At 31.9% G+C, this 26,753-nt stretch overlaps 5 protein-coding genes across 7 annotated transcripts in view; 4 read left to right on the top strand and 1 right to left on the bottom strand.

Moving 5' to 3' along the window:
- Positions 1-4,034: 4,034 nt before the first annotated feature.
- On the top strand, positions 4,035-8,931 carry LOC111499141 (beta-D-xylosidase 1-like). Its single transcript, XM_023150636.1, has 6 exons — positions 4,035-4,442; positions 5,792-6,073; positions 6,181-6,350; positions 6,442-6,539; positions 6,756-7,520; positions 8,207-8,931. The coding sequence occupies exons 1-6, from the start codon at positions 4,038-4,040 to the stop codon at positions 8,800-8,802; spliced, it is 2,316 nt and encodes a 771-aa protein (XP_023006404.1). The 5' UTR covers positions 4,035-4,037; the 3' UTR covers positions 8,803-8,931.
- A 1,503-nt stretch (positions 8,932-10,434) lies between these two features.
- On the top strand, positions 10,435-13,283 carry LOC111499146. Its single transcript, XM_023150642.1, has 7 exons — positions 10,435-10,556; positions 10,787-10,853; positions 11,913-11,981; positions 12,058-12,105; positions 12,572-12,628; positions 13,098-13,160; positions 13,273-13,283. The coding sequence occupies exons 2-7, from the start codon at positions 10,797-10,799 to the stop codon at positions 13,279-13,281; spliced, it is 303 nt and encodes a 100-aa protein (XP_023006410.1). The 5' UTR covers positions 10,435-10,556; positions 10,787-10,796; the 3' UTR covers positions 13,282-13,283.
- Positions 13,284-14,002: 719 nt separating this feature from the next.
- Positions 14,003-19,327, top strand: LOC111499142 (AMSH-like ubiquitin thioesterase 3). Of its 3 annotated transcripts, none has more exons than XM_023150638.1 (14): positions 14,003-14,365; positions 14,621-14,685; positions 14,781-14,856; positions 14,941-15,141; positions 15,377-15,462; positions 16,134-16,236; positions 16,332-16,375; positions 16,560-16,875; positions 17,033-17,122; positions 17,211-17,273; positions 17,565-17,639; positions 18,432-18,494; positions 18,766-18,818; positions 18,892-19,327. In XM_023150638.1, exons 1-14 carry the CDS (start codon positions 14,267-14,269, stop codon positions 19,064-19,066), a joined length of 1,509 nt encoding a protein of 502 aa, XP_023006406.1. In that variant the 5' UTR covers positions 14,003-14,266; the 3' UTR covers positions 19,067-19,327. The 3 variants fall into 3 exon arrangements, with proteins under 3 accessions (XP_023006406.1, XP_023006407.1, XP_023006405.1); XM_023150637.1 differs by having other exon boundaries at positions 14,005-14,365; positions 15,362-15,462; XM_023150639.1 differs by lacking the exons at positions 18,432-18,494; positions 18,766-18,818; positions 18,892-19,327 and adding an exon at positions 17,739-18,402 and having other exon boundaries at positions 15,362-15,462; positions 17,565-17,700.
- Positions 19,328-21,760: 2,433 nt separating this feature from the next.
- Positions 21,761-26,466, top strand: LOC111499144 (transcription repressor MYB6-like). Its single transcript, XM_023150640.1, has 3 exons — positions 21,761-22,099; positions 22,322-22,451; positions 25,752-26,466. Exons 1-3 carry the CDS (start codon positions 21,967-21,969, stop codon positions 26,311-26,313), a joined length of 825 nt encoding a protein of 274 aa, XP_023006408.1. The 5' UTR covers positions 21,761-21,966; the 3' UTR covers positions 26,314-26,466.
- LOC111499139 overlaps positions 26,277-26,753 on the bottom strand; it is a 5,499-nt gene continuing 5,022 nt past the window's right edge. The window contains exon 7 of the mRNA XM_023150630.1: positions 26,277-26,498. The gene's annotated coding sequence lies outside the window, so the exon portion shown is untranslated. The remainder of the gene's footprint in view (positions 26,499-26,753) is intronic.

The raw sequence follows: 26,753 nt of genomic DNA, 5'->3' as shown, positions 1-26,753 counted from the left end.
TTTCGAGAAGAGCGATTGAGTTGAAAAAATAAATGATGAATTCAAAGGGATCAAATAGGAAATGATTCTGTGAATCAAGAGATTCAATTTGGAACTATTATATGTCCAAAGTCCAATATTGAAATAATTTCAGTAGGAAGGTTCGACAAATTCCGCTCTTTCTTTTTTTAGGCGTGAAGTGAAATTGTATTGTATTTCAGTTTAAGAGGTTAGTGAAATACTACGATCTACAAATTCCCATTGATACGCAATCCCAACCAGATTAGAAGCGAGTGACTTCTAGTTTTGCTCGTAATCGTTGTCTTTAGCTAATGTAGTGGTCGACCTTCCTTTCCTAAACGCACGCGCTCGTCATAATGCTTCATCGATTCTACACAAATCCGAGCCAATACATACGCACCAAAAGTGAAGATTCACATTTCATAGTGCTTGGAGAACGCAAATTTGATCGAGGATCAAAGAGGAGAGGTGGAAGAAAAAGTTCGGGATGGATTTATGAGTCTTTTATGTGAATTATATGCAGTAAGAGTCGCATGTACAGTAACGAAGGGGTTCGTGTCATTTGAAAATATGGAAGGCAAAAAAAAATTGAACCGCTACGCTCACACAGTAGATTACATAATACAATCTTCAGCATTTATGAGACGTAACAAATATTTACGCTAATTAAATTTTAACCCATTTCTTGGTATAAAAAATATATTATTTAAATTTATTTGGATTAACTTTTTAGTTATATATATATATATATATATATATATGTGTGTGTGTGTGTGTGTGCATTTTAAAATATTTTTTAACTATGTATTTAAATAATTTAAATAGATAATACTATGAACTCAGTGAAATTTAAGGATACAAATTGATTTATTTAAAAAAAAAAAGAAATTAAAATTTAGTACGAAATATTTTTAGTGGAGATTTAAATTTAATTCCAGAGAAATAAATACAGGATAATTCACAAAGAAAGGTCAATTTCGGTCAACAGCATCGTACGGAACCATAGCTACACACGTGTCCGAAATTGGCCGTTCGTGGGCCGATAATTCTGGACCAAACCACATTTATTTCGTTATTTTCTTTGAATGCATTAATTGTTCAAACCGATAATTCCACGTCAATAGGAATTATATTCCCAATTTTTAATTAAAAATAATTGATATATAAATGATTTATTACTATTATTATTATTTAAAATATTAAATTAAAAACAAACATTTAACCCTTTTAAATAATTTTAAACTTATTATTAATGATATTTGTATTTTATAGCTTAATATTAGTAAAACATTTATTTTTCTTACATATTATATTGTTGACCTGGACATGTGTTTCATTTGATGATTAAGATGTTTTTATTTTTTTTTTCCAAAAAAATTATATTTATTAAATTTCCTATAAAAACGTTGATTCAACTTATTGACTATCTTCTTGGGAGCATAGAGATAGAGACCCGTCATAAACATGATTTTTTTTTAAATTTACACTTAATTAAATTAAATTACAATTTATTTTACAGATCTTTTATTGACGGAGCGTTAAAACATATAAAAAAAAAATTAATCCAACATAAATAAAATTTACAAATTTATAATTTTTTTTAATTCAAATAATTATTATTAAATAATAAACTCAACTCAACCCAAATTTATTATTTATTTAATTTTTTTAATGAAAGTAAACCTGTTTGTTGAAAATAATCTCGTGATGGAAACAAGAGTGGAGAACCCCAACCCAACTTGACCGTCGTTAGTGCTTGAATCGAGATACTTCCTCTTTCTCTTCCTTAATTCATTCATTCCGGGCGAGAACGACCATTCCTGCATTGTTTCAGTAGAAAGAAAAATTGTTAAATAGAGTCTTTGAAACTATTTTAATTATTATAATTATTTTCATCTACGAATTTTAGCATATTTCATGGTTTTAGCAAAAGCCATTTAATTTGTTAAAATCTTCTAAATCTTAATTATTATTATTTTTAAAATATCCATTCTTAAATTTATTGTTAAATTATTAAATTATCCATTTTTAATTTTTTTAAAAAATTATCTAAAATAAAAGGTTTAATTTTTAATTATTAAATTTATTTTTTTAAATTTATAATTTATTAAATACTTTTAAAATTTAGCTGTTTGCCTAAAATCTAAAATCTAGACGAGACAGAACGTAGATAAGTGAATAAGACATCAATTATAATCTTAATGGTTACTCAATTTTGCATTGACCCTTTAAAGCATCATACATAGTTCGTTCACACGGTAAATGGTGCCATTTCTAATACATGCATGCTGAACTTCAGTCCAAAAATTAGGAAGAACACAATTTTTTAAAATCAATTTTGAATCATAGAAATTACAAACATATATATAGGCAAAATGTAATTTATTTTGATTTTTATTAAAAATAAATGATTTTAGAACAACCCATCATTTAATTATATTGAAACTAAAATTTATATCAATCATTTAATTTATTTAGTTTATATCATATAAAATCATTCACGGTGTACCGTTTAAATATTGAACAATTTTACGAAAAATCAAATTTGACCATAAATTTATTATAATTCTAAATTTTTTATTTCATCAAAATTGAAGGATAAATATAAATATTTGTTTAAATTTCATCCTTAAACTCTAAAACAATTGTAAATTTAAATTACTAATAAGTCATTGCTCTAAAATATTGTTAAATAAATTTAGAAATAAAATTTAGAGTGAAAATTAATTTTTAAAAAATAATTATATTTCACTAGGCTTGTTTTTCGAAGTATACAGTGTTTCAGAAGTTGAGTCAGTTGGAATCAGATCATCACGAGAAGGCTTTAACAAATATCTTCGGCTTTTTTACCGGTTCAAACCCGAATGCCTCTGCCCTCCCACTTCATTCATTGGTCGCCCTCAATTTTAATTATTATTTTTTTTTATTTTTAATTTCAATTGTTTGGATTTAACGGGCTAAAAATATTATAATATTCTTCAATTTTACTAATTATCTCAAAAATATTTGAGGAAAATTCCAATAATACTCTAAAATTAAAAAAATTAAAAAACTATTCTTAAACTTTAAAAAGTCACAAAAAGAAAAAATACCTTTAAATTTAAAAATATCTTTATAGTTAGCTTTGAATGGAACCGTTAATGCTTTATTACAAAAATATTCTTTTAATTTTAAAAAATGTCACTAATATCTTTAAGCATTTTTTTTAGAAAAAAAAATATATTTTTCAAAATAACATTAAAATATTTGTAGATAATTTATGAGGTGTCGACCAATGGTAAGATTTTCTTTTTTAACTTTTTTTTTTAAAGTAAATTGTGTTAATGCTATTTTAATTTTTTTTAATATTTTTAAATAATAAATGTATTTTTTTTCAAACTTTTTAAAGAAATTGAAGGATATTAAAAATTTAAGATTGAGAATATATATATTTTTAAAACAAAGTAATTAAAAAAAAAACTTTATTACAAAATATTTTAAGATATTATAGGGAATTAGTAGAGCTCACATTTATGAATTTTCAAAGTGCAATGAGAAAAATTGAGATTCTTTTTCCTTTGGCATAAAATAATATACGAAAGAAAGAAAATTTATCCTAAAAAAGAGAAAAGGAAAAGTTATTTTTCCCTTTATTATTTTTAAAAAAATTCTTTTTCCAAAAAGTTACAATAATTAACCATTTGGGTTCGAAATAATTAATCATATTGTCCACTTTGAATATAAACTCTCATAACTATGCTTTTATGTTTTACCAAATAATCTCATAACAATGGAAAGAGTATTAGTTGAGTATAAACTCACGAACATTCCCACTTTCAATCGTCTAACAAAATATTTCAATAAATGATTTTTTTGGTCGAAAATTTTAGGATTAAAACATTTTTGCCAAAAATAAAAAAATAAAATAAAAGAGGAAAAAGGAAAATTACCATTTCTTCATGAACCCAATCGCGAGCAACTATACTTTTTCCTATAAAAACCCACTGGGGTTTTCACTCACGTGATTAAGCCCACTCGCTCCAAAGGATATTATTATTATGGATTGTGGTTTTAGAAAGTCAGTGGCGATCTGGGTGGTGGTGGTGATAGCGGCGGCGGCGGGGACGGCGGAGGGGAAGGCGGCGTTTGCATGCGACGGGAGGAATGTGGAGACAAGAAATATGGGGTTTTGTAAGGCGTCGTTGGGGATAGAAGAGAGAGTGAAGGATTTGATCGGAAGATTAACGGCGGAGGAAAAAATAAGGCTTTTGGTTAACAACGCCGTCGCGGTGCCGCGGCTGGGAATTAGAGGCTATGAGTGGTGGTCCGAAGCTCTTCATGGAGTCTCCAATGTGGGCCCCGGTACTAAGTTTGGTGGGCCCTTCCCTGGGGCCACTAGCTTTCCTCAAGTCATCACCACCGTTGCTTCTTTCAATCACACGCTTTGGCACGAGATCGGACGGGTCAGAATTCTCTCCTCTCTATCCCTTCACAGTCACTCTCATATTATTCGTTTTGGAATTACTTTATTATATAAAAGAAATTATAAACTTCATTTAAGTCATAACGAATTTTATTTTTTTCTTAAAAATTTGAATATTTTTTATAGATAGAAATTGATTATAAAGCACAATTTTAAAAAATAAAAAATAAAAAATATTATCAAAGCATATGAAAAATAATAATAAATTATTTTTCATATTACGAATTCCATAATTAAATAATTTTTATGAGATGATGTTATTAAATAGTTTTTATGAGATTTACAAATATTTTCAGTGGACTATTTAAACTAATATTGTAAATATAATACAATAGTTTTTTAAAAATTAAATAAATATTTAAAACACGTTTCACATTAAATTACCATTTTAGCCATGAGACGATTGAAATAGTAAATAAAAATAGTATTAATTTTTAGATTTTATTTTAGTGCCAATTTTGAGAATTTAATACTAATAAAATTCCTCTGTCAAATATATTATTTAAATTTAATAAATAATATTGATTTATCGGACACTGTCTTGCTATCAAATTCAGAATTGACAGAGCTTGCGTGTCCCACGTGTGAGGAAAATTACAGTGGTTAAAAGTTAAATTTTACTGTATTTCCATTTCTTACACGTGAATTTTTAATCTCAATGTTACTTTTAAAATGTAGACATAAATATTAAATAGATTTTTATAAATATAATTATTTTTTGGATACCCAAAAATTTGTTGAAGATTATTGGGAGTGAGTACGAAGTTGGTTAATTTAGTGGAAAATCATGAGTTTATAAGTGAAGAATACTATCTACATTGTTACGAGGCTTTTTGAGGAAGCCCAAAGCAAAGTCATGAAAACTTATGCTTAAAGTAGACAATATCATACTATTGTGGAGAGTTGCGATTCTTAATATGGTATCAGAGTCATGTCCTAAACTTAACAATGTTAATAGAATTCTCAAATATCGAACAAAGAATTGTGAGCCTCGGAGGTGTAGTAACAAATTGCGTACTTTGTTCGAGGGCTCCAAAAAAAGGAGTCGAGCATCGATTAAAGGGAGGCTTATAGTGTACTTTGTTCGAGATGAGGATTGTTGAGGATTATTCAATACTATTTCCATTGATACGAGACATTTTGGGGAAACTCAAGTCATGAGAACTTATGCTCAAAGTGGAGAATATCATACAATTGTAGAGAGTCGTGATTCCTAACAAAATTTTGTCGATTAAGCTTTATATTCTATTATTTTTTACGAGAGGTGTTAAAGATAGTATGTCTGTTAAGTTTAGGTAAATATAGAAACTAGTTGAATTACACGTACAGGTGGTTTCGGACGAAGCGAGAGCGATGTATAATGGAGGAATGGCAGGTTTAACGTATTGGAGCCCGAACGTGAACATATTCCGAGACCCACGGTGGGGGCGGGGCCAAGAAACTCCGGGCGAGGATCCAATCTTGGCCGGGAAATACGCGGCCAACTATGTCCGAGGGCTGCAGGGCAATGCTGGAGGGAAGAGGCTTAAGGTGGCTGCTTGTTGTAAGCATTATACTGCCTATGATCTTGACAATTGGAATGGCGTTGACCGGTACCATTTCAACGCTAAGGTATGATATTGGGCTTTTGAAAGCCCATATAGTGAAACGGAAGGCCTTAATGGGCCGAAGCCCATTTCTTCATCCAAATCTTAATGGGCTTTTTGTATGTTGGGCAGGTGAGTAAACAGGATTTAGAGGACACTTATAATGTGCCTTTCAAAGCTTGTGTGGTGGAGGGAAAAGTGGCGAGTGTGATGTGCTCTTATAATCAGGTCAACGGGAAGCCAACTTGTGCTGACCGTGATTTACTCAAAAACACCATCCGGGGCGCTTGGGGGCTTGATGGGTGGGTAGCCATGGTATTGCTATGCACATCGTCACACTTGATTACTGACTTATATTAGGTCTTTTTATTGACGGATGGTCACGTGAAATAGGTATATCGTATCCGATTGCGATTCGGTTGGAGTTTTGTACGATAGCCAACATTTTACTCGCACCCCAGAAGAAGCTGCTGCTTCCACGATCAAAGCCGGTAAGTACTTTTTCTTTTGAAATTGACTCAATTCAACATTAGTGGAGGGTTTGGGTTGGGCTAACTCGACACATATCCAAAAATAGAGGGTTTGGGTTGGATTAGACTGTGAACTCTGTTCCGGCCACCAACCCAAAAAAATTTCGATTGGTTCAAAAAAAAATTATAATATATATATATTTAATAGAAGACCCTAATTGTAGAAATGATTTGCAGGCTTGGACTTGGACTGTGGACCATTCTTGGCGGTGCACACAGCAACAGCGGTGGGAAAAGGACTCCTAAAAGAAGCTGATCTCAACAACGCCTTAGCCAACTTACTTTCCGTCCAAATGAGGCTCGGGATGTTCGACGGCGAGCCCACGGCTCAAACCTACGGCAACTTGGGCCCGAAAGACGTCTGCACGCCGGCCCACAAACAGCTAGCCCTCGAAGCTGCAAGACAAGGCATAGTCCTTCTCAAAAACCGAGCGGCATCTCTACCACTCTCCCCCACGCGCCACCGCACAGTGGCAGTGATTGGCCCAAACTCCGATGCCACCGTCACAATGATCGGGAATTACGCGGGAGTGGCATGTGAATACACTTCGCCGCTACAAGGAATCTCGAAATATGTTAAGACCATCCATCAGAAAGGTTGCACGGACGTGGGGTGTGGTGGGGATCAGCTGATCACTGCGGCGGAGGAGGCTGCGCGTGGGGCAGATGCGGCGGTGCTGGTGGTGGGTTTAGACCAGTCCATTGAAGCGGAGTTTAGAGATAGAAATGGGCTGCTTTTGCCTGGGCATCAACAGGAATTGGTTTCGAGAGTTGCGAGGGCTTGTAGAGGGCCGACCGTGGTGGTTTTGATGTCGGGTGGACCCATTGATGTTTCGTTTGCGAAAAATGATGCCAAAATCAGTGCCATTCTTTGGGTTGGGTATCCCGGTCAAGCCGGTGGCGCAGCCATTGCCGATGTGTTGTTTGGGGCCACTAATCCCGGTACTCATCCATTTCCTCCTTTTAATTTTTTTTAAATTTTGATTTAGACTAAATTAATAAAAATGGTTGGACTAATCCCATGAATTTAAAATCAAAGAATACAACTAAGTCCATAGCTAAGTCAGAAGAGCATAGCTAAGTCAGAAGAGCTTATGCTCAAAGTGGACAATATTATTCGTCTAACATGGTATCAGAGTCATGCCTTAAAACTTAGTCATGCCAATAGATTAGTAAATCCTCAAATGTCGAACAAATGACTCCAAAAGAAAAAAGAGTCGAGCCTTCTCGAATGGATGGTGAAAGTCCCACTTCTACTAATTTAAGAAATGATCATGGGTTCCTCCTAGACGATGAAAGTCCCACATCCGCTAATTTAGGGAATGATCATGGGTTCCTCCTGGACGATGAAAGTCCACATTGTTGGATTATAAAAGTCTCACATCAACTAATTTAGGGAATGATCATTGGTTTATAAGTGAGGAATACTAACTCAATTGGGGAGAAGCCCAAATCAAAGTTATGAGAGCTTATGCTCAAAGTGGATAACACACACCATTGTAGAGAGTCGTATTCGTCTAACAAAAATATTTTCTAAAATTTTATAAATTCTAAGAATCAAATAGCTATTAAATTCACCCTTTTAAAATTTGTAGCTTCTATATTAACGATCTCGTGGAATTCTTCAGGAGGAAAATTGCCAATGACTTGGTACCCACAGAGCTACCTGGCGAAGGTCCCAATGACAAATATGGGCCTAAGACCCGACCCATCAACCGGCTATCCGGGTCGAACCTACCGGTTCTACAAGGGCCCAGTCGTCTTCCCATTCGGGTTCGGTTTAAGCTACTCAAAATTCTCCCATTCCATAGCCGAAGCCCCAACAAGAATCTCAATTCCTCTCTCGAATTTCTCTCCCAATTCCACCTCCTCTTTCGACGCAATCAAAGTCTTACACATCGATTGCGCCGCCATCTCCGATCTCGGCCTTCAAATCGACGTCAAGAACACCGGAACCGCCGATGGATCTCACACCATTCTTGTATTCGCCTCGGCTTCAAATGAGATCTGGTCGCCGGAAAAGCACTTGATCGGATTCGAAAAGGTTCATCTGATGGCCGGATCTCTGCAGCGAGTTCGAATCGGAATCCGTGTTTGCGATCATCTCAGCCGAGTCGATCGGTTTGGAACTCGAAGAATTCCGACTGGTAAGCATAAACTCCATATTGGAGATCTAAATCATTTGATTTCTCTTCACGCTGATTTAAAGAATATTAAATTCTGATCGAGTATGAACAATGTCGAAATGTTGATGGTGTTTTGCCCTAATTACGTAAAGCTAAATTATAGAATTGATCGTGGATAAAATCAATTAGGTTGAAGAAGAATGGGGGGATGATTGATTGTGAAGAAATTTGGAATGATAATCGTGTTCAATGTTAAGAAGTGCTATATTATAAAATTAGTATTTAGTACAAAATTTCAAACATTTTTAACAAAAATAGAATGTTTGAAATCAAATATATGTGTTCTAGGTAAGATTTCACTGCTTAATTTTACACCATTAATTATTGTCAGATATTTTATTTTTATTAAACTAAATTATTAAAACAATTTTAACCAAATAAATTATATAATGCATTTAAATTATTTTTTTATAACTTTAAATATATATATATATACACACAAAATTTAAAATGAGATCCACAGAACATACAAAACCTAAAATTAATGTGGAATATAAATAATAAAAATTAAAAAGTTACCGACTCTAATTTTTTCTCTCGGAATTGTTGCATTCGGTTGGTTGTATATATATATATATATATATATATATGCTTTTTCTCGAAGTTGGATCCGCCTAACTTTCAAAATAACACGTGTTTATTTATTGACCACGAATTTCAAACGGCATTTTTATTTCTCGAAGTTGGATCCGTCAAAACAATAGGGAATTTGATATTTATTTTTAATTTCTATAATCATTTAAACTTACTTTTTAAATTATAAATTTATTCTCCTATTTCAAATATATTTTTAGAAATTATATATAAACTTGTTATTTTAACCATTTTAGATATAAAAAAATGTAGAAATAAAAAAAATATATATATATATAAATAAATAAATAAAACCATATACTTCTAATTTGGCTTTGTCTAACTTGTATTTATTTTTATTTATTTCCAATAACCGAAAAATTACATTTGAAGTCTTTTATCTGTTTTTTTCCGAGGCAAATATTTTGTGTTGGATTAAAAAAAATATATTATCGTTGAGTTATATTCATTTTAGTCACTTCAATTACTAATTGTCTTGAATTACTTTTTAAAATTCTTTCGTATGCTTTATCTTTGTCCAAAAAGTAAAATGTACTTTGTTGATATCATTTCATTCATATTCATATAAAAACTACACTTTATAGCCATTTCGGGGGTTCTCATAAAGGAACTGTCCGACGACATCTCTTATCTCAATGACACCACACCGTAGAGTTGCACCGCTTGTGGAACAAGAATCTGAGCTCCAAGAGACGAATCAATTTTTTTCATTCTCAATGATAAATTAAACTTCTAGAAAAAATGATAGACGCACAACGCAATTTCACAATCAATATCGAAATGGCGAAAGAATCGTGTGGCGCGGGCAATCGCACATATGAAATTGAGCACAATTTTGCAAAGAAATAGTCCACTTGTTTCTCGAAAAAACCATTGTTCAACTCTTTGACAACATGAAAAAAAACCCGAAAAAGCTCTGCTTCTTTTTAGATAATTGTAAATATATATATTATTTATTTATTTATTAAAAAATTGACTAATGTCACCGACATTTTTTTAATTTCAAATATTGCGTAAATATTTTTAAAAAACTGAAAAAGTATATAACCTCAAAACGATCCTTTTACAAATTCGTGTGAGATATCCTCTTTACTCAACCGCCCGTTATTTTTCTCCCCTTTCCACATCTATCCATTTCTTCATTTCATTTCATCTCTCCCTCGCCGCTTCCGCTCTCTCTCTCTCTCTCTCTCTCAAGGTACGAACTCCTCTCTCTAGAATTCGTTCTTCCTTTTCGCCATGGCCGAACTCGAACGAAATCGATTCATCGATCAAATAAAGTTCGATTTCAGAGCGAGTCGTTGCCCTAAGATGACTCGGCCGAGTCGAGTCGAGTCGAGTTCAGTTTTTGTTTATGAATCGGTGAATTTCTTCATCCGTTTGGTTAACTATGGCGGCGTTCTTGATTTCGTTTCTTTTTTCTTACAGGAAATCAAATATGGCGGATCATCAAAGAGACGGAGAAGAAAACTCCTTCCCCTTCCGTCAAAACCAGGTACATTCAATTCAATTTATTTTTCATCTTTTATTAATTTATTTAGAAAATTAAAATTTTATGAATTTATTGACGACAAATATAAAAATTTAATTTTTTTTAAATATTGTATTTAACAAATTTTTTAATTTTTAAAAATGAAAAGTAAAATTTAAACCTAACCTAATTTAATATTTAACCGCTATATAATTTAGTGTTTAATACTTTTATTAATTTTAGTAAAATATTAATGATGGCGATAAAAACATACATACATATATACATACATATATATACATATACATATACATATACATATATATATATATATATATATATATATATATTTTGTTTTTTTGTGAAAAAGAAAGAGAAAAAAAATGCCAAATACGTGACCGCCAATGAATTTTGCGCGGCTATAGTTAGTGGGCCCCATAACTATTCCGTAGTTTATTTTGATGAAAAAATTATTCAATCTATTTTAATATTTACAGTGTCACGTGGTAATAAAAATTGAAAACTGAAAACTTATAATTTTTGGAATCACATATATTTATAAGATATAATATTGTCCACTTTGACCATAAGCTTTAATGAATACCGATGAGATAATATTCCTCATTTATAAACTTATGATCTTCCACTAAATTAACCAATGTATAGGACTTAGTCCCAATCATCCTCAACGTTATGAATGGAATGGTTGGTTGACATAATTATAATGTATTATTCCTTCTTAAAATATTACGATTTTGTATCTTTATTTTTAATAAAAAAAACAATCTTGACTTAAAAAACAGATAAAAAAAAAGCGGAAAAAAGTTACTTGCTTCCCTCTCAAGTGAGTAAGTTTCTTTGAGTTGAAGTTAGCCGTAAATATATTTTTGCTTAAAAGCTTTGTTGTTGGAGTAATAAATATGGTAAATGATGTCATGTTTACCTTTTAATTTTTTACGAAGGTTTTTCGAGTTAAGCTATCTAGGGGTATAATTGAAATTTGTCTCAAAATTTACGAGTAATTTTTAGGATTTAATGTAAATATTATTGAGGTTTATATGGTAAAAAGTAAATTAAATACAGGAAGCAACGGCAGGAAGTGGGAACAGATATGGAGGACTTGCCCCAAAGAAGAAGCCATTGATTTCAAAGGTAATAATAATAAATGAGTGGTTAGCCTTTGGGGCTTTGTGACTCCATTTGCTTACATAATTTGGGGTTTGTATAGGACCATGAACGAGCCTTCTTTGACTCTGCTGATTGGGCATTATGCAAGGTACCCTTTTCATCCCACACTTTTTTATGATCGGATTGAGTTAGATTTTTTAGAACTAGATGATTCGATTCAGTTTGCGGGTTAAAAAACCAATTTTCTAGTTCAACGATTTTTCTCTTTTCGCAGCCAAAACTAGTCACTTGTCTTGATCTCTCTCTCTCTTTCTCTCGTTTACTCGTCATGACCACGAGTCTCTTGACATTGTGTTGTCAAGTTCGTCGGCATTTGATATCTTTCATCATCTACGAGTTCTCGAATATCAAATATTTTTTGTCTTGTGCTCCATCTGACCCTAATAAAAAAAATGAAAAGACCAGTTTAAGCCCAATAAAGAAAGAAAAGATGGAAGCTCGAAAGTATAAGAGCTAGTTTTAGGTTGAATTGTCCTCTTTAGCTAGTTACTCGAGTTGAGAATCGATTGAAGAAAAGGAAAATTTGAATTGTTTGTGTGTGGTGTTGTAAGCAGCAAGGAGCAGGGCTCTGTAACAGTGTGGCCGTAGAAAAGCTCCAGCCTAAACTTCAGGTGATCATATGTCTTCCATAATTATTTATTATTATTATTAGTGTTTTTTTTTTTTTTTGTGAATTTAGGCTAAATTAAAAATAATATTTTTTTTTTTGTAACTTCACATTTTTTTTTAAATATATCTATAAAATTTTAAATTTTTTGATAATACCTTAAAATTGGAAAAAAAAAAAATCTCAAAATAACTTAAAAGAAAAATTGGATTAAAATAGTTAATGTTTTATTTATGCCTTTAAACTATTAATACTCAAATACTGTCGATTAGTTTCACATTTTATAAATATTCATAAATTATGTTATGAAGTTTCTGATTTTTATTTTTATTTTTATTTTTTTAAAGTAAAGATGTTAATATTACGTTTAAAATTTAACAAATATTTTAAAAATATAATATTAAAGGTAAGAATATTTTATTTTTATATTAATAAAACTTTTTTATTTTTATTTTTATTTTTATAATTACCAGAGGACTCCAAAGCCACGGGTTCCACCAAGGAGGCCGGTATGCACATATGAGAAGGGCAATACTGTAAGGAAAAAAATACCGATTTAAAGCTTAATTGTTTATTTTCTAATGATAAAACTTTATTTATTATTTTTTCTTCCAGTAAAAATTGACTTTGAGTTTTATGGTAACGCAGGTAGAATAGATTATTAAAAGGCTACGTGACATCTTAGAGGAGAACATCTTTGGAAGCATTGATTTTTTTTTTTTTTTTAATTTTTTTATGAAATTTGTTGCAATTATTTGTATCGTCGAAATCGAATTTGAGATATTTCATGATTTTAATTTTTAAATTGATTAATAGTTTTAAAAAGTTTAAATTTGTAATTTAACGTTAGAAAATTTACGTTTATATGATCTGTTTAAAGATGATCTATTAATGGGTTTAAGTTCGAGATTTAAACTTTTGATAAGTAAGCAATATCTCGATCTATTTCCTTAAAAAAATTATTTATTTATATGGCCAATTATGTGTATATGTATATATATAAAATACGGTTTATCTTTAATTATTATTGAACTAAATGTGATTTTTATATAATTAGAAACAATTTTAAAATTTTCAGACTTTTAAAAATGTTTAACTTTATAATTAATAATTTTTTAATTTTATTTTTAAATAATATTTGACTTTTCATTTTTATAAATTTGAAAGTATAGAGAGAGATTTTAAACCAAAATAAATATTTATTTTTATTATTATTATTATTATTTTTTTTAAGGGAAGTAAGTAAACAGTATCTCATGGCCGAAGTAGAAAGAAAATGACTAAAAAGGTCTACAGCGGAGGGAAAGATATTCTCGCACAAAACTACATGTCGAAAATTGGTACGACAGATCGTTTATAACGAAGGACGGGTCCTGGTTGCATCAAGGAATCGCGTGTGGCGTGAGAAGTCAAAAACGAGCACGGTGGCGAGTCGCGTTTGTGAATTCGCCTCTCGAAAATTTCACGGCCAAAGCCCGCGCGCCCTCTCCTGCAGGCTGCAACCTCATCATGTTTGTATTTGAGTGACAGCTTCAACTTCAATTCTTCAGCCCCAAATAATCTGGTTTAGATTCACCGTTCATAAAGGAGTTTCTACGGGGAGTTCTTCAGATTGATTGCTAGCTTTTGCCTTCAATTGAAAATGAAAATCAACATCGATAGGGAGGCACGAAAAGTTGCGGTTGATAATCGAATTCCTCTCCGGAATTACTTTCGGATCGCCGATAATCTCTTAAAACAGGTGATCTTTTCGGAACTGTTATTCGTAATTGTTCTAATTGATTATTGATGCTGAATTGTTAATAGTTGATTATTAATTAGAAGTTCTGCTAATTTTCGTTTCTTTCTCTATATTTGGATGTTGAAGTGATCTTCAATGCAGTTTTCTTTATCGGTGGTTTAAGTATTATAATTGCGCACTAATTGTCATGGATCCATTTCTACTTGCCTCTCATTGTATTTTGATGTTATTGAGTTGTTTTCCTTAAAATGGCAGGCTGATATTTATCGGGAGGAGAATAATGTTGTGGATTTGTTCATTATACTTCTTAGGTTTTCAAGGTAAGGATATGGTTGATACTTGTGTTTTCCATTGCCTGGAGATGCCGATTCTTTGTGTAGGGAACACGCTTCTCAACTTGTTCTTGTTTTCTCAGCTTGGTTTCCGAAACCATACCACGGCATCGTGATTACCAGGCTTTTTTCCCAAAGGAGAAGATTTTTTATAAAAAGGTGAGTTAAAACGCCACATCTCGCTCCTTTTTTCAAGAACGGTGTATGAATGTTGTGTAATATTGTTTCATGTTGTCCTACTAGAAACTGCTGAGTGTAGTAGATGAACTTGAGTCCTTGAAACCTGAATTTGATCGCCGAGTAAATGAACTGGAGAAAGTGTCTGGACGGCCTCGTCTTCCTCCATCCGATGAGCAGGGAGGAGTTTCAAACAGTCTGCGTCCGTCTTCTATGATACAGCCCTATGCAAATGGAAACTATTCATTGGTCTTGGATCAAAAGCAGGTACCAACTCAAATTTTTTTAATGATGCTTTCTATTCTTGTAAGTGTATCAATCGTTCATGGAAATTCCACCAATTATTTAGGTTTTTTATTTAATTCTTGTTGTTTACAGTTTCTGTTCTTTTATTACTTACAAATTTTCCCATGGACATGTGATTATTGTTATATTGCTTGTGATTTAACTCTAGTATCACATCCTCCCCTCTCCTCTTGATTCTTAGCATGCCAATTCACAGCCACAATCTTCATGGAGGTATCATGATGGCCGAGGTCAAGTTTCTCAATCAAGTTACTCAAGGATTGAGAATAGGTTATCAAATCTGTGAGTATAATTTTTTGCCCATTTATTTCGTACCTGTTTATATGAATCCATTAACAGCATATTAGTACACACTCCTCTGATGATGTATGGAGTTAATTCATTCCAATATTTATGTTTTAGTGTGAGCCAAAAGGTCATTTTGTAGTTTATGTAGCTAGTTAGAGTTGAAGTCAGAAACTTCAATGGCTACAACTTGACTCTTAACCTAGTTGATAAAAAAAAAAAAAAAAGAAAGTATGTTGATGTGAGATCGCACATCGATTGGAGAGGGAAATGAGTGCTAGCGAGGATGCTGGGCCTTGAAGGGGGGTGGATTGTGAGATCCCACATTGGTTGGAGAGGGGAACGAAACATTCTTTATAAGGGTGTGGAAACCTCTTCCTAGCAGACGCGGAAGCCCAGAAGGGAAAACCCAAAGAGAATAATATCTGCTGGTGGTGGGCCTGGGCCGTTATAGTTGATGATGTCAAAGTTCTTCTGCAACTGGTGTCATGTTTGAATAGGACAATGTCTTCAGCACAAGTGCTATAAATAATATATTGTCATATCTTGAATGTTTGTGTCTTCTTCTCCGATGGAGGCCATAAAAATTCAATTCTGGGTGTATATCTAGTAACCTGTTCTAATAAACATGCATGAATGATCTTATAATTGGTGCTGGGAATTTGCAGGTCTCTTAATGTACCACTTCCTAAACCCGAAACTCTGTCTAGACACTCTATTTTGGGACCTAGTGGTTTTCAGGGCCAATGGAAGGGGCCAAGTACAGATAAGGTGAGTTTTTTGCACATTCTTTTTAATTTTGTTGTTTTCTCTTGTTTCTGCCAATTGTGATATCCATAACTGGTTAATCCTATTGTTGTGTACAGATTCACTATCCAAGAAATCAGGACTTTACTCCTTTAGATTCAAGGTTAGAGGCGTGTATAACTTGTATAACTATCTGCAAATTTTAAAATTTTCGTCTTCTGTGTTTTTAATGTTTACTTTCCTGATGACAAACACGTAATGATATTAATATCTTGGTATTGTTGCTTTACTTTTACTTTGATCATCTTTTCTTGAAATATTCATGTGGAACGTTCGAATTCTTTCAGACTGAATCAAATTGAACAATGTGATCTAGTGGCGCATAAAGATAGTGGTCCAGGAGGTGTCATGTCGATGATGGAATCAGTGCTCTCACTAGATGATGGTAGATGGCCTCATCCTGCAGACATTTCTATTACTCCATTGATTACAGAAGTAAGGGAGGATCCTTTCCCATTGGTTAAACAACCTTCTCCTCCTCCTGTTCTTGCAAAGGTTCAGCAGGAATATGCGACAATTCCCCCATCTAAAGTTGCGGATCCAAGGCCTGGAGTGGCAAAACAATCGTTGGATGAGTCTGAGTCGTTCCAACGTTTACACATTGTAGGCCTTTTCCTTTTCATTTTCGTTATATAACTTCAAAAGGCAATTAATTGTTCACTAGTTTCTTTTGCTATGTAGTAATTCCTTTTGTCATATCTATGCTGCAAACATGTATACCTTGCAATATGATATTGGTTACTTTTACTCATTCCCGCAGCCAGTAAAAATGCTGGATGATTTCTTGAGATTGGCTCGAGAAAATACAAATAAGAATCTGGAGACTTGTGGTGTTCTAGCTGGCTCTCTGGTAAGGAGCAATGTAACGGTTTAATGTTCGTTTTTTTTTTTGTAAAGATTTTCTTATATTGCTCTCATACTTCATCATATGTTTGCAGAAAAACAGGGTTTTTTACATATCTACGCTCATAATCCCAAAGCAAGAATCAACATCAGATTCCGTAAGAATATAATTACTTTTCATCTGTTTCAAGTTTAAATTAGCCATTCCTTCCATGCCATTGATTTTCACTACTTTTGAATTCTGGTTTTCATTTGACTGTTGATTAGGTTGTGCATATGTTTGAGCTTTAATTGTTTTATATTGTTCATCTTTTGTTACTTTATGTACATCCCTATGCTATTGATTCGTATATGGTAATAACTGACTTGAGGATTACTTGATTTAGCTTCAGCTAGTTACGACTGTTGCCTTTAATCAAAACTTAGAAATCATTTTTTGTAATGTTCAGTGCCAGACGTTGAATGAAGAGGAAATATTCGAGGTTCAAGACAGATTATCACTTTTTCCCCTTGGTTGGATCCATGTAAGCTTTCTGGCTCTCTATGCAATAGATAGTTTATGATTACAGAATTTGGGAACACAAACTTAGAAAAATTGTGATGATTATCTGACTTCTATTGGTGCTTCGTAAGTAATCTGCCTTTGTATTTACTGTTCATCATATTTTCTCCATAGTCTCAATATGAATACGGATAGAACAGGACGAACAACCACGTATAGACAAACATAACTACCCTAGAGATAAACGTAAATCAACGGAGATACCTACAAGATAACTGTCTATAACCACCCATAACAGCTCAAAACCACCCGAAATACTGACTTTTCTCACCCTTTCTAGTCTTCTTCACAATCTTATCCTCGTAGAATAGTTGTGATGGGCTTGAGGTCTAACGGACGCTGGTTTTGCTCCTCTCATAGGAATCAGTAGGATACTCATCTGATTATATTGTGTGATTTGTATTTTATAATTCACCCTTTCAGTAGTCCGTCATGTGATTTGTATTTTGTATTTGTATTTTATGTGCAGAACTTCAAGGAATATGTAAACAGGGAGACATCAGTTTGTATTAAAATTGTTATCATACACTAGCTTATCGGATTTTATTTGGATTGAGCAGTCCACTTACTTCTTACTATCCTGAACAACCGTCCTTGCATTGTGTTACTTAAGTTGACTTGCTCTGTAGAAATGTCTTGAGATAAATGCTCTAAATAAAACTGGAATTTTTGTTCTTGAGAATATAGAAATTTTCGGTTTTTAACGTTTCGATTTGGTCGTATTTCTTGTCCCTGATTCTTGTTTGATTCTCAGACACATCCATCACAAACCTGTTTCATGTCATCTGTGGATTTGCACACGCATTACTCGTACCAGGTAAGATGACAATTCTACCCATTTTTGTTATTCAGAACAATCTCTTCTCTTTCTTTCTTTTTTTTTTTTTTTTTTTGAGTGTCCAATCAAAGAACAGGTTTGGTCATTTTGGTAATGTAGAAAGTTTGCATCATGAAATAGAAGTTCCAACTTGTGAAGACATTAACCATTACAATCAACGGAAAAGCTTTGTGGTTTTGCCTGTTTGCATTATTTGTTCTTCCTGTTCTAGTTTCTTTGGCCTCTTTTAAGGAGATTTTCGCTTCTTCAGATTATGCTACCAGAAGCGATTGCAATCGTCATGGCTCCGACTGATGCGTCAAGGTGTTCTTTCTCCTCCATTCATTCAACATTCACCGTTCTCAATTCTCTGACTTGTATTTGTATCATTGTGCAGCCCATATGGAATATTTCATTTGTCCGATCCAGGTGGCGTGTCGGTCATCCGCAACTGCCAACAGCGTGGATTTCATCCCCACGAAGAGCCTGAAGATGGGAGTCCACTCTATGAGCACTGCTCTCATGTTTTAATGAATCCGAATGCGAAGTTTGACGTTATCGATTTGAGGTAAGATTTCAATGGCTGAAATTACTTAAAGGAAGAACTTGTATAGCACCATGGAATTGGGTTAAAGCTTCACTCACCCACTCCAACGACTGCTCTGTAAATTTTGTAATTTACAAATCCAGTTGAGTTACTTCCATTGTTGGGAGACTTCAGGTAGTGGCCATGACGCCATTGTTGTGCCGAGATCTCACTGCTTGAAGGCTTCTCTTTGTTGAAAGAATAGCCTAAGTTATATAAATATAGATGACGACTTCATTTCTTTTAATGCCTGAGCGGTTTTTTCCTTCTTTACATGTAATCTTCTGTTGTTATTTGTGATTATATTATTTTGGGTTATAATGCATCTCTACCTTTTTTAACTTTTTCTTAACAAGTTATAGGTTTAAATCTCCGTGCCCTAGTCGTCGGTTTGATTTACGACGCCTCAAATTCCAGTTATTGTTATTTTCGGGTCAAAGGAAAACACACTTTTAACTCCCTTCCTTTCTTCAATTTGATTAAATTATACAAAATATTCGGTACGTTTTAGTTGTGTCTCTAAATTTTGATAAATTTGATCTTAAACCTCGAAATTTGTTTCAAAAAGTATTTTTTGACTCTTAATTTCTTCTCGTTGAATAGAGGATGGATATTGGCACGGTGGTAGTTGACGTGAAAATATGATGTATTTAATTTTATTTTTAAAAGCTATATAGAAAATGAAGATTGTAATTACTGTTTAGTTAAATTTTATTTTATTTATTTAGCTTCTAAACTTTAATTTTTTTTTTTAATATCTCTAATATTTATTTGGTTTCTAAATTATGAAAAGGCTTTTTTGTTTAATAAAACTTTGGACTTATTTAATGTATTTTTAAAATTTATGAATTTAAAGCTACTATTAGATATAAAATTTAATTTATTTAATTTTAAATATTTTAATACTCGATAGACAAATGAAAATTAAAAATTAAAAAATTTGGCATTCTAATTTATGTTTTGAGATTAACTTTTCTTATAATATTGATGGAAAAGCTAATATCTAAGGGTCAGCTAAGAATTTATGATTTGAAGCAAAAAAAAATAATATTGACACGTGGGAAATGTAAGAGAAAATATAGGGTCCATTATTAATGAGCAACCTAGGGATGACGTGGCACCTCCAAAATTGCACGCCATAAATTAGGCTCCACAATTCTATAGGGAATTCTTCACGAACGATTAAGGCTTAGAATGGAAATAGGACAAAATTAAATTAGAATATATATATTAGAATTAGGACCACATTCTACATATTGCATTTTTTTAAATTATGCATAAGAATTATATTTATTATTGATGTGTTTTTTTTTTTTTTTTTTACTGATTTATTGAATGATAATTAATTATGATTTTCTAAAAATCAACAATTATGTATAAATTGATGTAGCCTAAAATGAAAAAATTAACGTGACACAATATTTAATAATAAATGAAATTATAATTTTTAAGATAAGGTCTTGCAAATAATATTTGAAAGAATCCAAATTTAGGAATGATTTTGAATTTTAGTATAAAGTTGACGGATCCAAAACAAAATTATATATATATAATTTAGCACTTAGCTCTAATTTTCTAATTTCTTATGTGTCTATTCTACTTGCGAAAATAGGTTAGATTAACATCGACATGGGGGCGAAAAAAGGAAAGAGAGGGATGAGGGAACAACAGCTGGAAACGACTGCTAATACCCCGTATACTGAGGAGCAAAAGTAGGAATCCGTCCGAAAAGGGTTCACATCTGATTAGCTAGTTGGTGAAGCAATAGCTTACCAAGGCGATGATCAGTAGTTGGTTCGAGAGGATGATCAGCCACATTGGGATTGAAACACACCCCAGACTCCTACAGGAGACAACAGTGGGGAATTTTCCGTAACGGGCGAAAGGCTAACAGATCAATGCCACGTGGAGGTAGAAGGCCTATCCTACTTGCGAAAATAGGTTAGATTAAAAAAAAAACATTTAATTTTGTATTTTATCTCAAAAATATCTTTAATACAATACCCTTAATTTTTTTTAAAAAAAAATTAAACATAGAATTATTTATTAAATTAAAATGATATTACTAAATCCAAATCATAAATGTCAGATTTAGTTTAATTTTTGTCTGGTTAGATTGGATTGAATTTTTTAAAAATCGAAAATACCAGGTAGTTTGCTAGTTGACATTTTTTTTGTTGGGTGGCCGATGAAAAAAAGGTTATAAGCTAATCTTAATTATTATAAAAATTAAAAATATTTAACATTTGTAACCGAGATTAGTAATGCATAGTGACTCGTAAATGTTTGATATTTGAGTTTTAAGTCATTAATGTAACATGTATCGTGGATAAATAGTATTTTTTAAATAATAATAAAAAAAATCAAACAATCCAACTCAACCAATCCGAAATGTCAAGTTGGTCTGATTTGGTCAATCCAATCTAACGGGTGGACTTCCGTAATAAAAATAAAAAATAATGGAAATTCAAAGCTTTTTGGTCCATTTAAATTGATTAAAATAGATATTAGACTTAATAATTATTGGCTAAAAAATAAAAAGAAAAAAGAAAAAAAAAAGAATTAAAGAAGACTGAATTAAATTAGACTATAAGGGCAAATTTGTCCTCGAGAATTTTTAGGGTCTCTAAACTTCAATGGCACTGCCAATTAAAATTGCTTTATATAAACGAATAGGTTCATAGACTCATAGCTTAGCCATTTTCATTGCTAAAGCTTAGTCGTACTGCTGCCTCTTCCATTCACGAGCATTTCCACTATTTCAAAGTGAGAGAGAGAGAGATCTTCCATTGATGTGGCTTGTGGAGGAAGATGAAGAGACTCTGTAAGGCGTTGTGAGAAAGTTTTGTCGATCTTATTTGAGGCAGTGTTGTTTAGTTTAAGAGGATGGGGAAAACGCCGTGCTGTGCGAAGGAAGGGCTGAGAAGAGGCCGTTGGACGGCGGAGGAAGATGATAAACTGAAGAAGTATATCGAAGCGAACGGAGAAGGTTCATGGAAATCGTTGCCGAAGAATGCCGGTGAGATTGATTTTGATTTTTTGTGCAATTCCTCTGGTTGTTCTATCTGAGACTGTGAATTAATTGATCTGAAACTGCTTCTCGTTCTATCTGAGACTGAATTTATTGATCTGAAACTGTTTCTTCTTGTTCTATCTGAGATTATGAATTAATCTGAAATTGCTTCTTCTAGTTCTATGTGAGAATATGAACTGATCCGAGTATATGCGCGTGAAAATTTAGGGCTGTTGAGGTGTGGAAAGAGTTGTAGGTTGAGATGGATTAATTACTTGAGAACGGATTTGAAGAGAGGGAACATCACTCCTCAAGAAGACGAAACTATTCTCAAGTTGCACACAACTTTGGGCAACCGGTTCGTCTCTCTCTCTCTCCTCTCTCTTTTTGCTCTCACATTATTTTCTCTCTCTTAATTAAGCATGGAATTTCTTGCGCATCTCATTGCCATTCTTTTCAAAACAGTTTCACTGCCCGATTATAATTATTGATGAAATAATCGCTTAGGTTTTAATTGGAGTATAAAATTTCAAATAAACGGCATTTGTATGAGGTAATCACCATTTGAAACTCCAAACAACTGACATTTTGCTTTGTTGTTCTTGTCTAATCGTTCTCTTCTTGATCATCATACCTTTTTTTTTTGGCACATTTGAACTTTTAATTTCATTTTCTTTATTCTATTTTTTTGTACTATTATTTTTTCCACTTCTGATTTTCATTTTGAGCTTTACAACTGACAACTTCATTGTTCTGGTCTAAGTCGGTACTTTCTTGAGGATAATCATTCTTTTGGCACATTCGATCCTTTTCTTTAAATTTTTTTTCTCCTTTTTTCCCTTCTTTTTGAGATTCTCATTTGAAGCTTCACTAACTGACTTCTAATTTGTTGTTCTTGTCCACATCGTTCTCTCTCTTTTTTAATCATCATAATCAGTTTTTAGGCACATTTTAACTTGTTTTTATTATATTTACGATTTTGCAAAATATTATTATGTCTATTATAGACAGAATCTCGATGCATGACTCATACATATAGTATTAAAGAATTTAGTCAAGTTATGGACAGAAAACGATAAATTTGTTTTGCACATTTTTTAAAATTTTATAGTGTATTCATTAATAACTTCTCATAGGACATGTTTATGAACTTTAAAGAAATTCGTCTTTGGATAATAACATGAAATTTGTTTTGAAACAGTTGAACTTGAAAATGAATTTACGCTAAAAAGAACGAAAAGCAGAGAAACTCTGGAAGAGATCCCAAAGTAAGTTAAGAAAAAGTAATTGAAAAGGACAAAAAAGAAAAATAGCAAACTATCATTTAAGGGTGATAAAAGATGTTAGAAATAAGGTTTTGTTTTTGTTTTTGTCTTTTTTTACTCCAATATGAAGGTCACTCATGGTAACATACCAATGTTTATTAGAATTGCATAGTTCTTTGAGTTATAATGCTCTTCATAAATTCATTAGTTTTTGCATAAAATTAAATTTGACAAATTCATTACTAAACTATGAAATAATTTTTTTTAATTCATAAGTTTTAATTAAAAATCTAATTTTAATGTTGTTTTTTTTTCCTAATTTAAATTTAACTTTAATTGTACTCATGTTTTGTAACTCATGAAATTGAGGCAATTTGATGAACTTGAAAGTTAAAATTAAAATTGATACCACCACTCATAATTAATTTATTTTCTCTCTCTAAAAAATTGGTTGTTTTTTGTTTTTTGTTTTTTTTTATTCGGTTAAAATATAAATTTGATTCTCTTGCTTGTTTATTCTAATTGTCTCTTGATTCCTATTTTTTTTCTTCATAAATCTTAAATTAGTGTGTATTATTAGTATTGTTAACATTTTAAAAAAATTATTAAATGAAAATTATTATTATTATTATTAGAGTTCAAAAAAAAAAAAAAAAAACTTATTAAAAGTTTAAAATATATTAATCAAATTTAAACATTCACATTAAAATGAGATTTTTAAGTTTTAACTTTTGGGTTTATTTAATTATAAACTTATAGTTTTAAGTTTAATAAATTTAAAAAATTTAAAATAACTAATTTAATTTAAAATTAAGATATATGTTTATAAAACAATAAAATTTTATAAATATCTATATTAAATTCAATAACCTTTTAAATTCATAAACTAAATTTATTTAATTTTGGTTGTAAATTAATGAGTGTCGTCTTTTAGTCTTTTCACGCTTTCATATTAAATGGCGTGACATTATAAAGAAAGATAATAAAATTATTATTTTTTTTTTTTTTCAAAAAAAGGACACGACCACGTGTAACACATTTTCCATGTAATGCCATAAAGATTTCCTTTTTGTGTTGGGCTCACGGGCCTAAAGCTAGAAAGGAGGCATCACTTTCATGCCCTTTCGAATTGCGTGTCTCATCATCCTCCTCTTTAAAACAATCAAATATGCTATTATTTATTTTTATTTTTATTTTTGTCGGAGGGAGAATTTTCTCTTTTAGTAATTATTATTGGTATTTTTGGTAATATTTCAACTTTCCACACGTGTGGTCATTTAGTGGTTAGCTCATTCATGGATGCCAGCTAATTATAGAGTACTGGGCCTCTTCAATTAATTAGTTAGCTTAATAAATCGTCTAGAGCTCATAAACTTATTTATTTTACTTCATTTGTTATGTTATTCATTTTCTTTTGGTCATCATTTAAGTATTATTTTTTTAGTATATATATATTTTTTTAAATTTAAAATTTTTCGTTATATTTTTTTCAATAAATCTTCAAATTGGTCATTATACACTTAGCTTTTATATTTGAGAAGCGAAATTTATTATTATATTTTTTTCCTATATGTTAAAATTTGAGGTAAGAATAAAATTTTTTATTTGTTATCTCAAGAAAATATGATAATTTTAGATAAGTATTGAATGTGATAGTATATCTTTGTTTGGTGTAATGTTGTAGAGTCAATCGCTTTCTTACCTACTGTCCTTTTTTGGAAGGAGTTTCGATAATAGCTCGAGAAATAATTATGAATTACTATTGCATGCTAAAAATAACTAATTTGTTTTTTTTTTAATTAAAATACTATTTTTCATATTTATTTATTTTTTTCACTTTATTTTAATCCCTTTACATAAAAATTCGTTCTCAATTTTTGTTCTCTTAATGCAATAAATAGAGATAGGAAGATTAAGCCAATACATCTAAATTTAGTCACAATTATAGTTGGAGAAAGGTAATTTTATGACTTTAAAAATAAGAATTTCTACTTTATTTTATAAATACTATGGCTTGTGGAATTCTAATTAATGTTCTATTTATGAGCGTTATTATCGAAAAATTTAATCTAAGATTAATCATCCTGCAATAAGAGATATAAAAGAGGACAGGTTTGATTAACACGAACTAAAATTTAATGTAAAAATTATTAAACCCTTTAATTTATCAATAAAACCATACTTCTTAAATATAAGGAATTTTCCTATTTTTTTGTTCCCTGTACCAAATCCTGACTTCTTTTTCAAATTATTTAAAACCAAAAAACTGCTACCAAAATCCATACTTTTTTTTTCTTTCAGAATCAGAACAGAATAATAATGAAAATAAAAATAAAATTCTATTTTTTTTTTTCCTTCTGCTCATGCAATAAATTGTGGATGATTTGGTGTAGGTGGTCACTAATTGCTGGACATTTACCCGGACGAACAGATAACGAAATAAAAAACTACTGGAATTCTCATTTAAGTAAGAAACTCTACAGCTCCCCTAAAAAGAATTCTGGCATTCCAAAGCGAACCACCAGCCGCCGAGGTCAACAACCAAGCAGCATCAAACCATCTATTTTACAGAAGAAGAACATGAAGAAGGCCATACCAAAAGAAGAAGGTTCCCAACCTAATTCCATACCTGAGGGACCTGAAACATCCAAGCCTAGTCAAGAAGAAGAAGAAGAAGAAGAACAGGCTACCACCACTTCTCGATTGGACTGTGACGATGAGGAGAAAAAACTAGAGAGCCATAATTCCACTATGAAGGACCCAAAGCTAGAGGAAGAAAATTGGGACCTGGGATCATGTGAGTTTACGGCCGATGCTGAGAAACGAGGAAACGGGTTCACAATTGTGGAGAGTGTGGAATGGTGCTACTCTGCTTGGCCTTCATCGATGAATTCCAGCTTTAATAATAATGAATGGCTGAATTGGGAGTGGGAAGATGATGGGGTTTTAGGTTAAGGGCTCTAAATATAATACTCCCAATGGGGAAAGGAATAAGGTCAATAGGCTCTTCAAATTTGCTGTAATAAGGTCAAAGTACTGTCCTTGAAAATGACCAGTGTCCCCCCGGACAATAATTATTTTATCTCACCGAATTTCATGTTCGATAGAGTCTAAGATTCTTCTAGTTCCGCCCTCGTGACCTGCAGAGACATATCAGACCAGGAATTGGTTAATATCTACATTTCATTCATTCAAATGAGAAGAGTTTTACAAAGTTCACGTATTTGATCCACCTGTTCAAGTCCACGTGACAACAGTTATGACTCCCCCACAATTTGAATTTCTCTAGTTTAAAGTAAAACGAAATCATTTCAATTGAAGAATTGGTTGTATTTCGTCCTTTGCTCTCGGCCAAGGAACAACAAAAAAAAAAAAAAAAAAAAAAAAAAAAAAAA

The sequence above is a fragment of the Cucurbita maxima genome, unplaced genomic scaffold, assembly GCF_002738345.1.
Source record: "Cucurbita maxima cultivar Rimu unplaced genomic scaffold, Cmax_1.0 Cma_Scf00026, whole genome shotgun sequence".
Lineage (NCBI taxonomy): Eukaryota > Viridiplantae > Streptophyta > Magnoliopsida > Cucurbitales > Cucurbitaceae > Cucurbita > Cucurbita maxima.
Note: the sequence above shows the minus strand (reverse complement) of the source record. Positions and strands in the feature narration are given on the sequence as shown.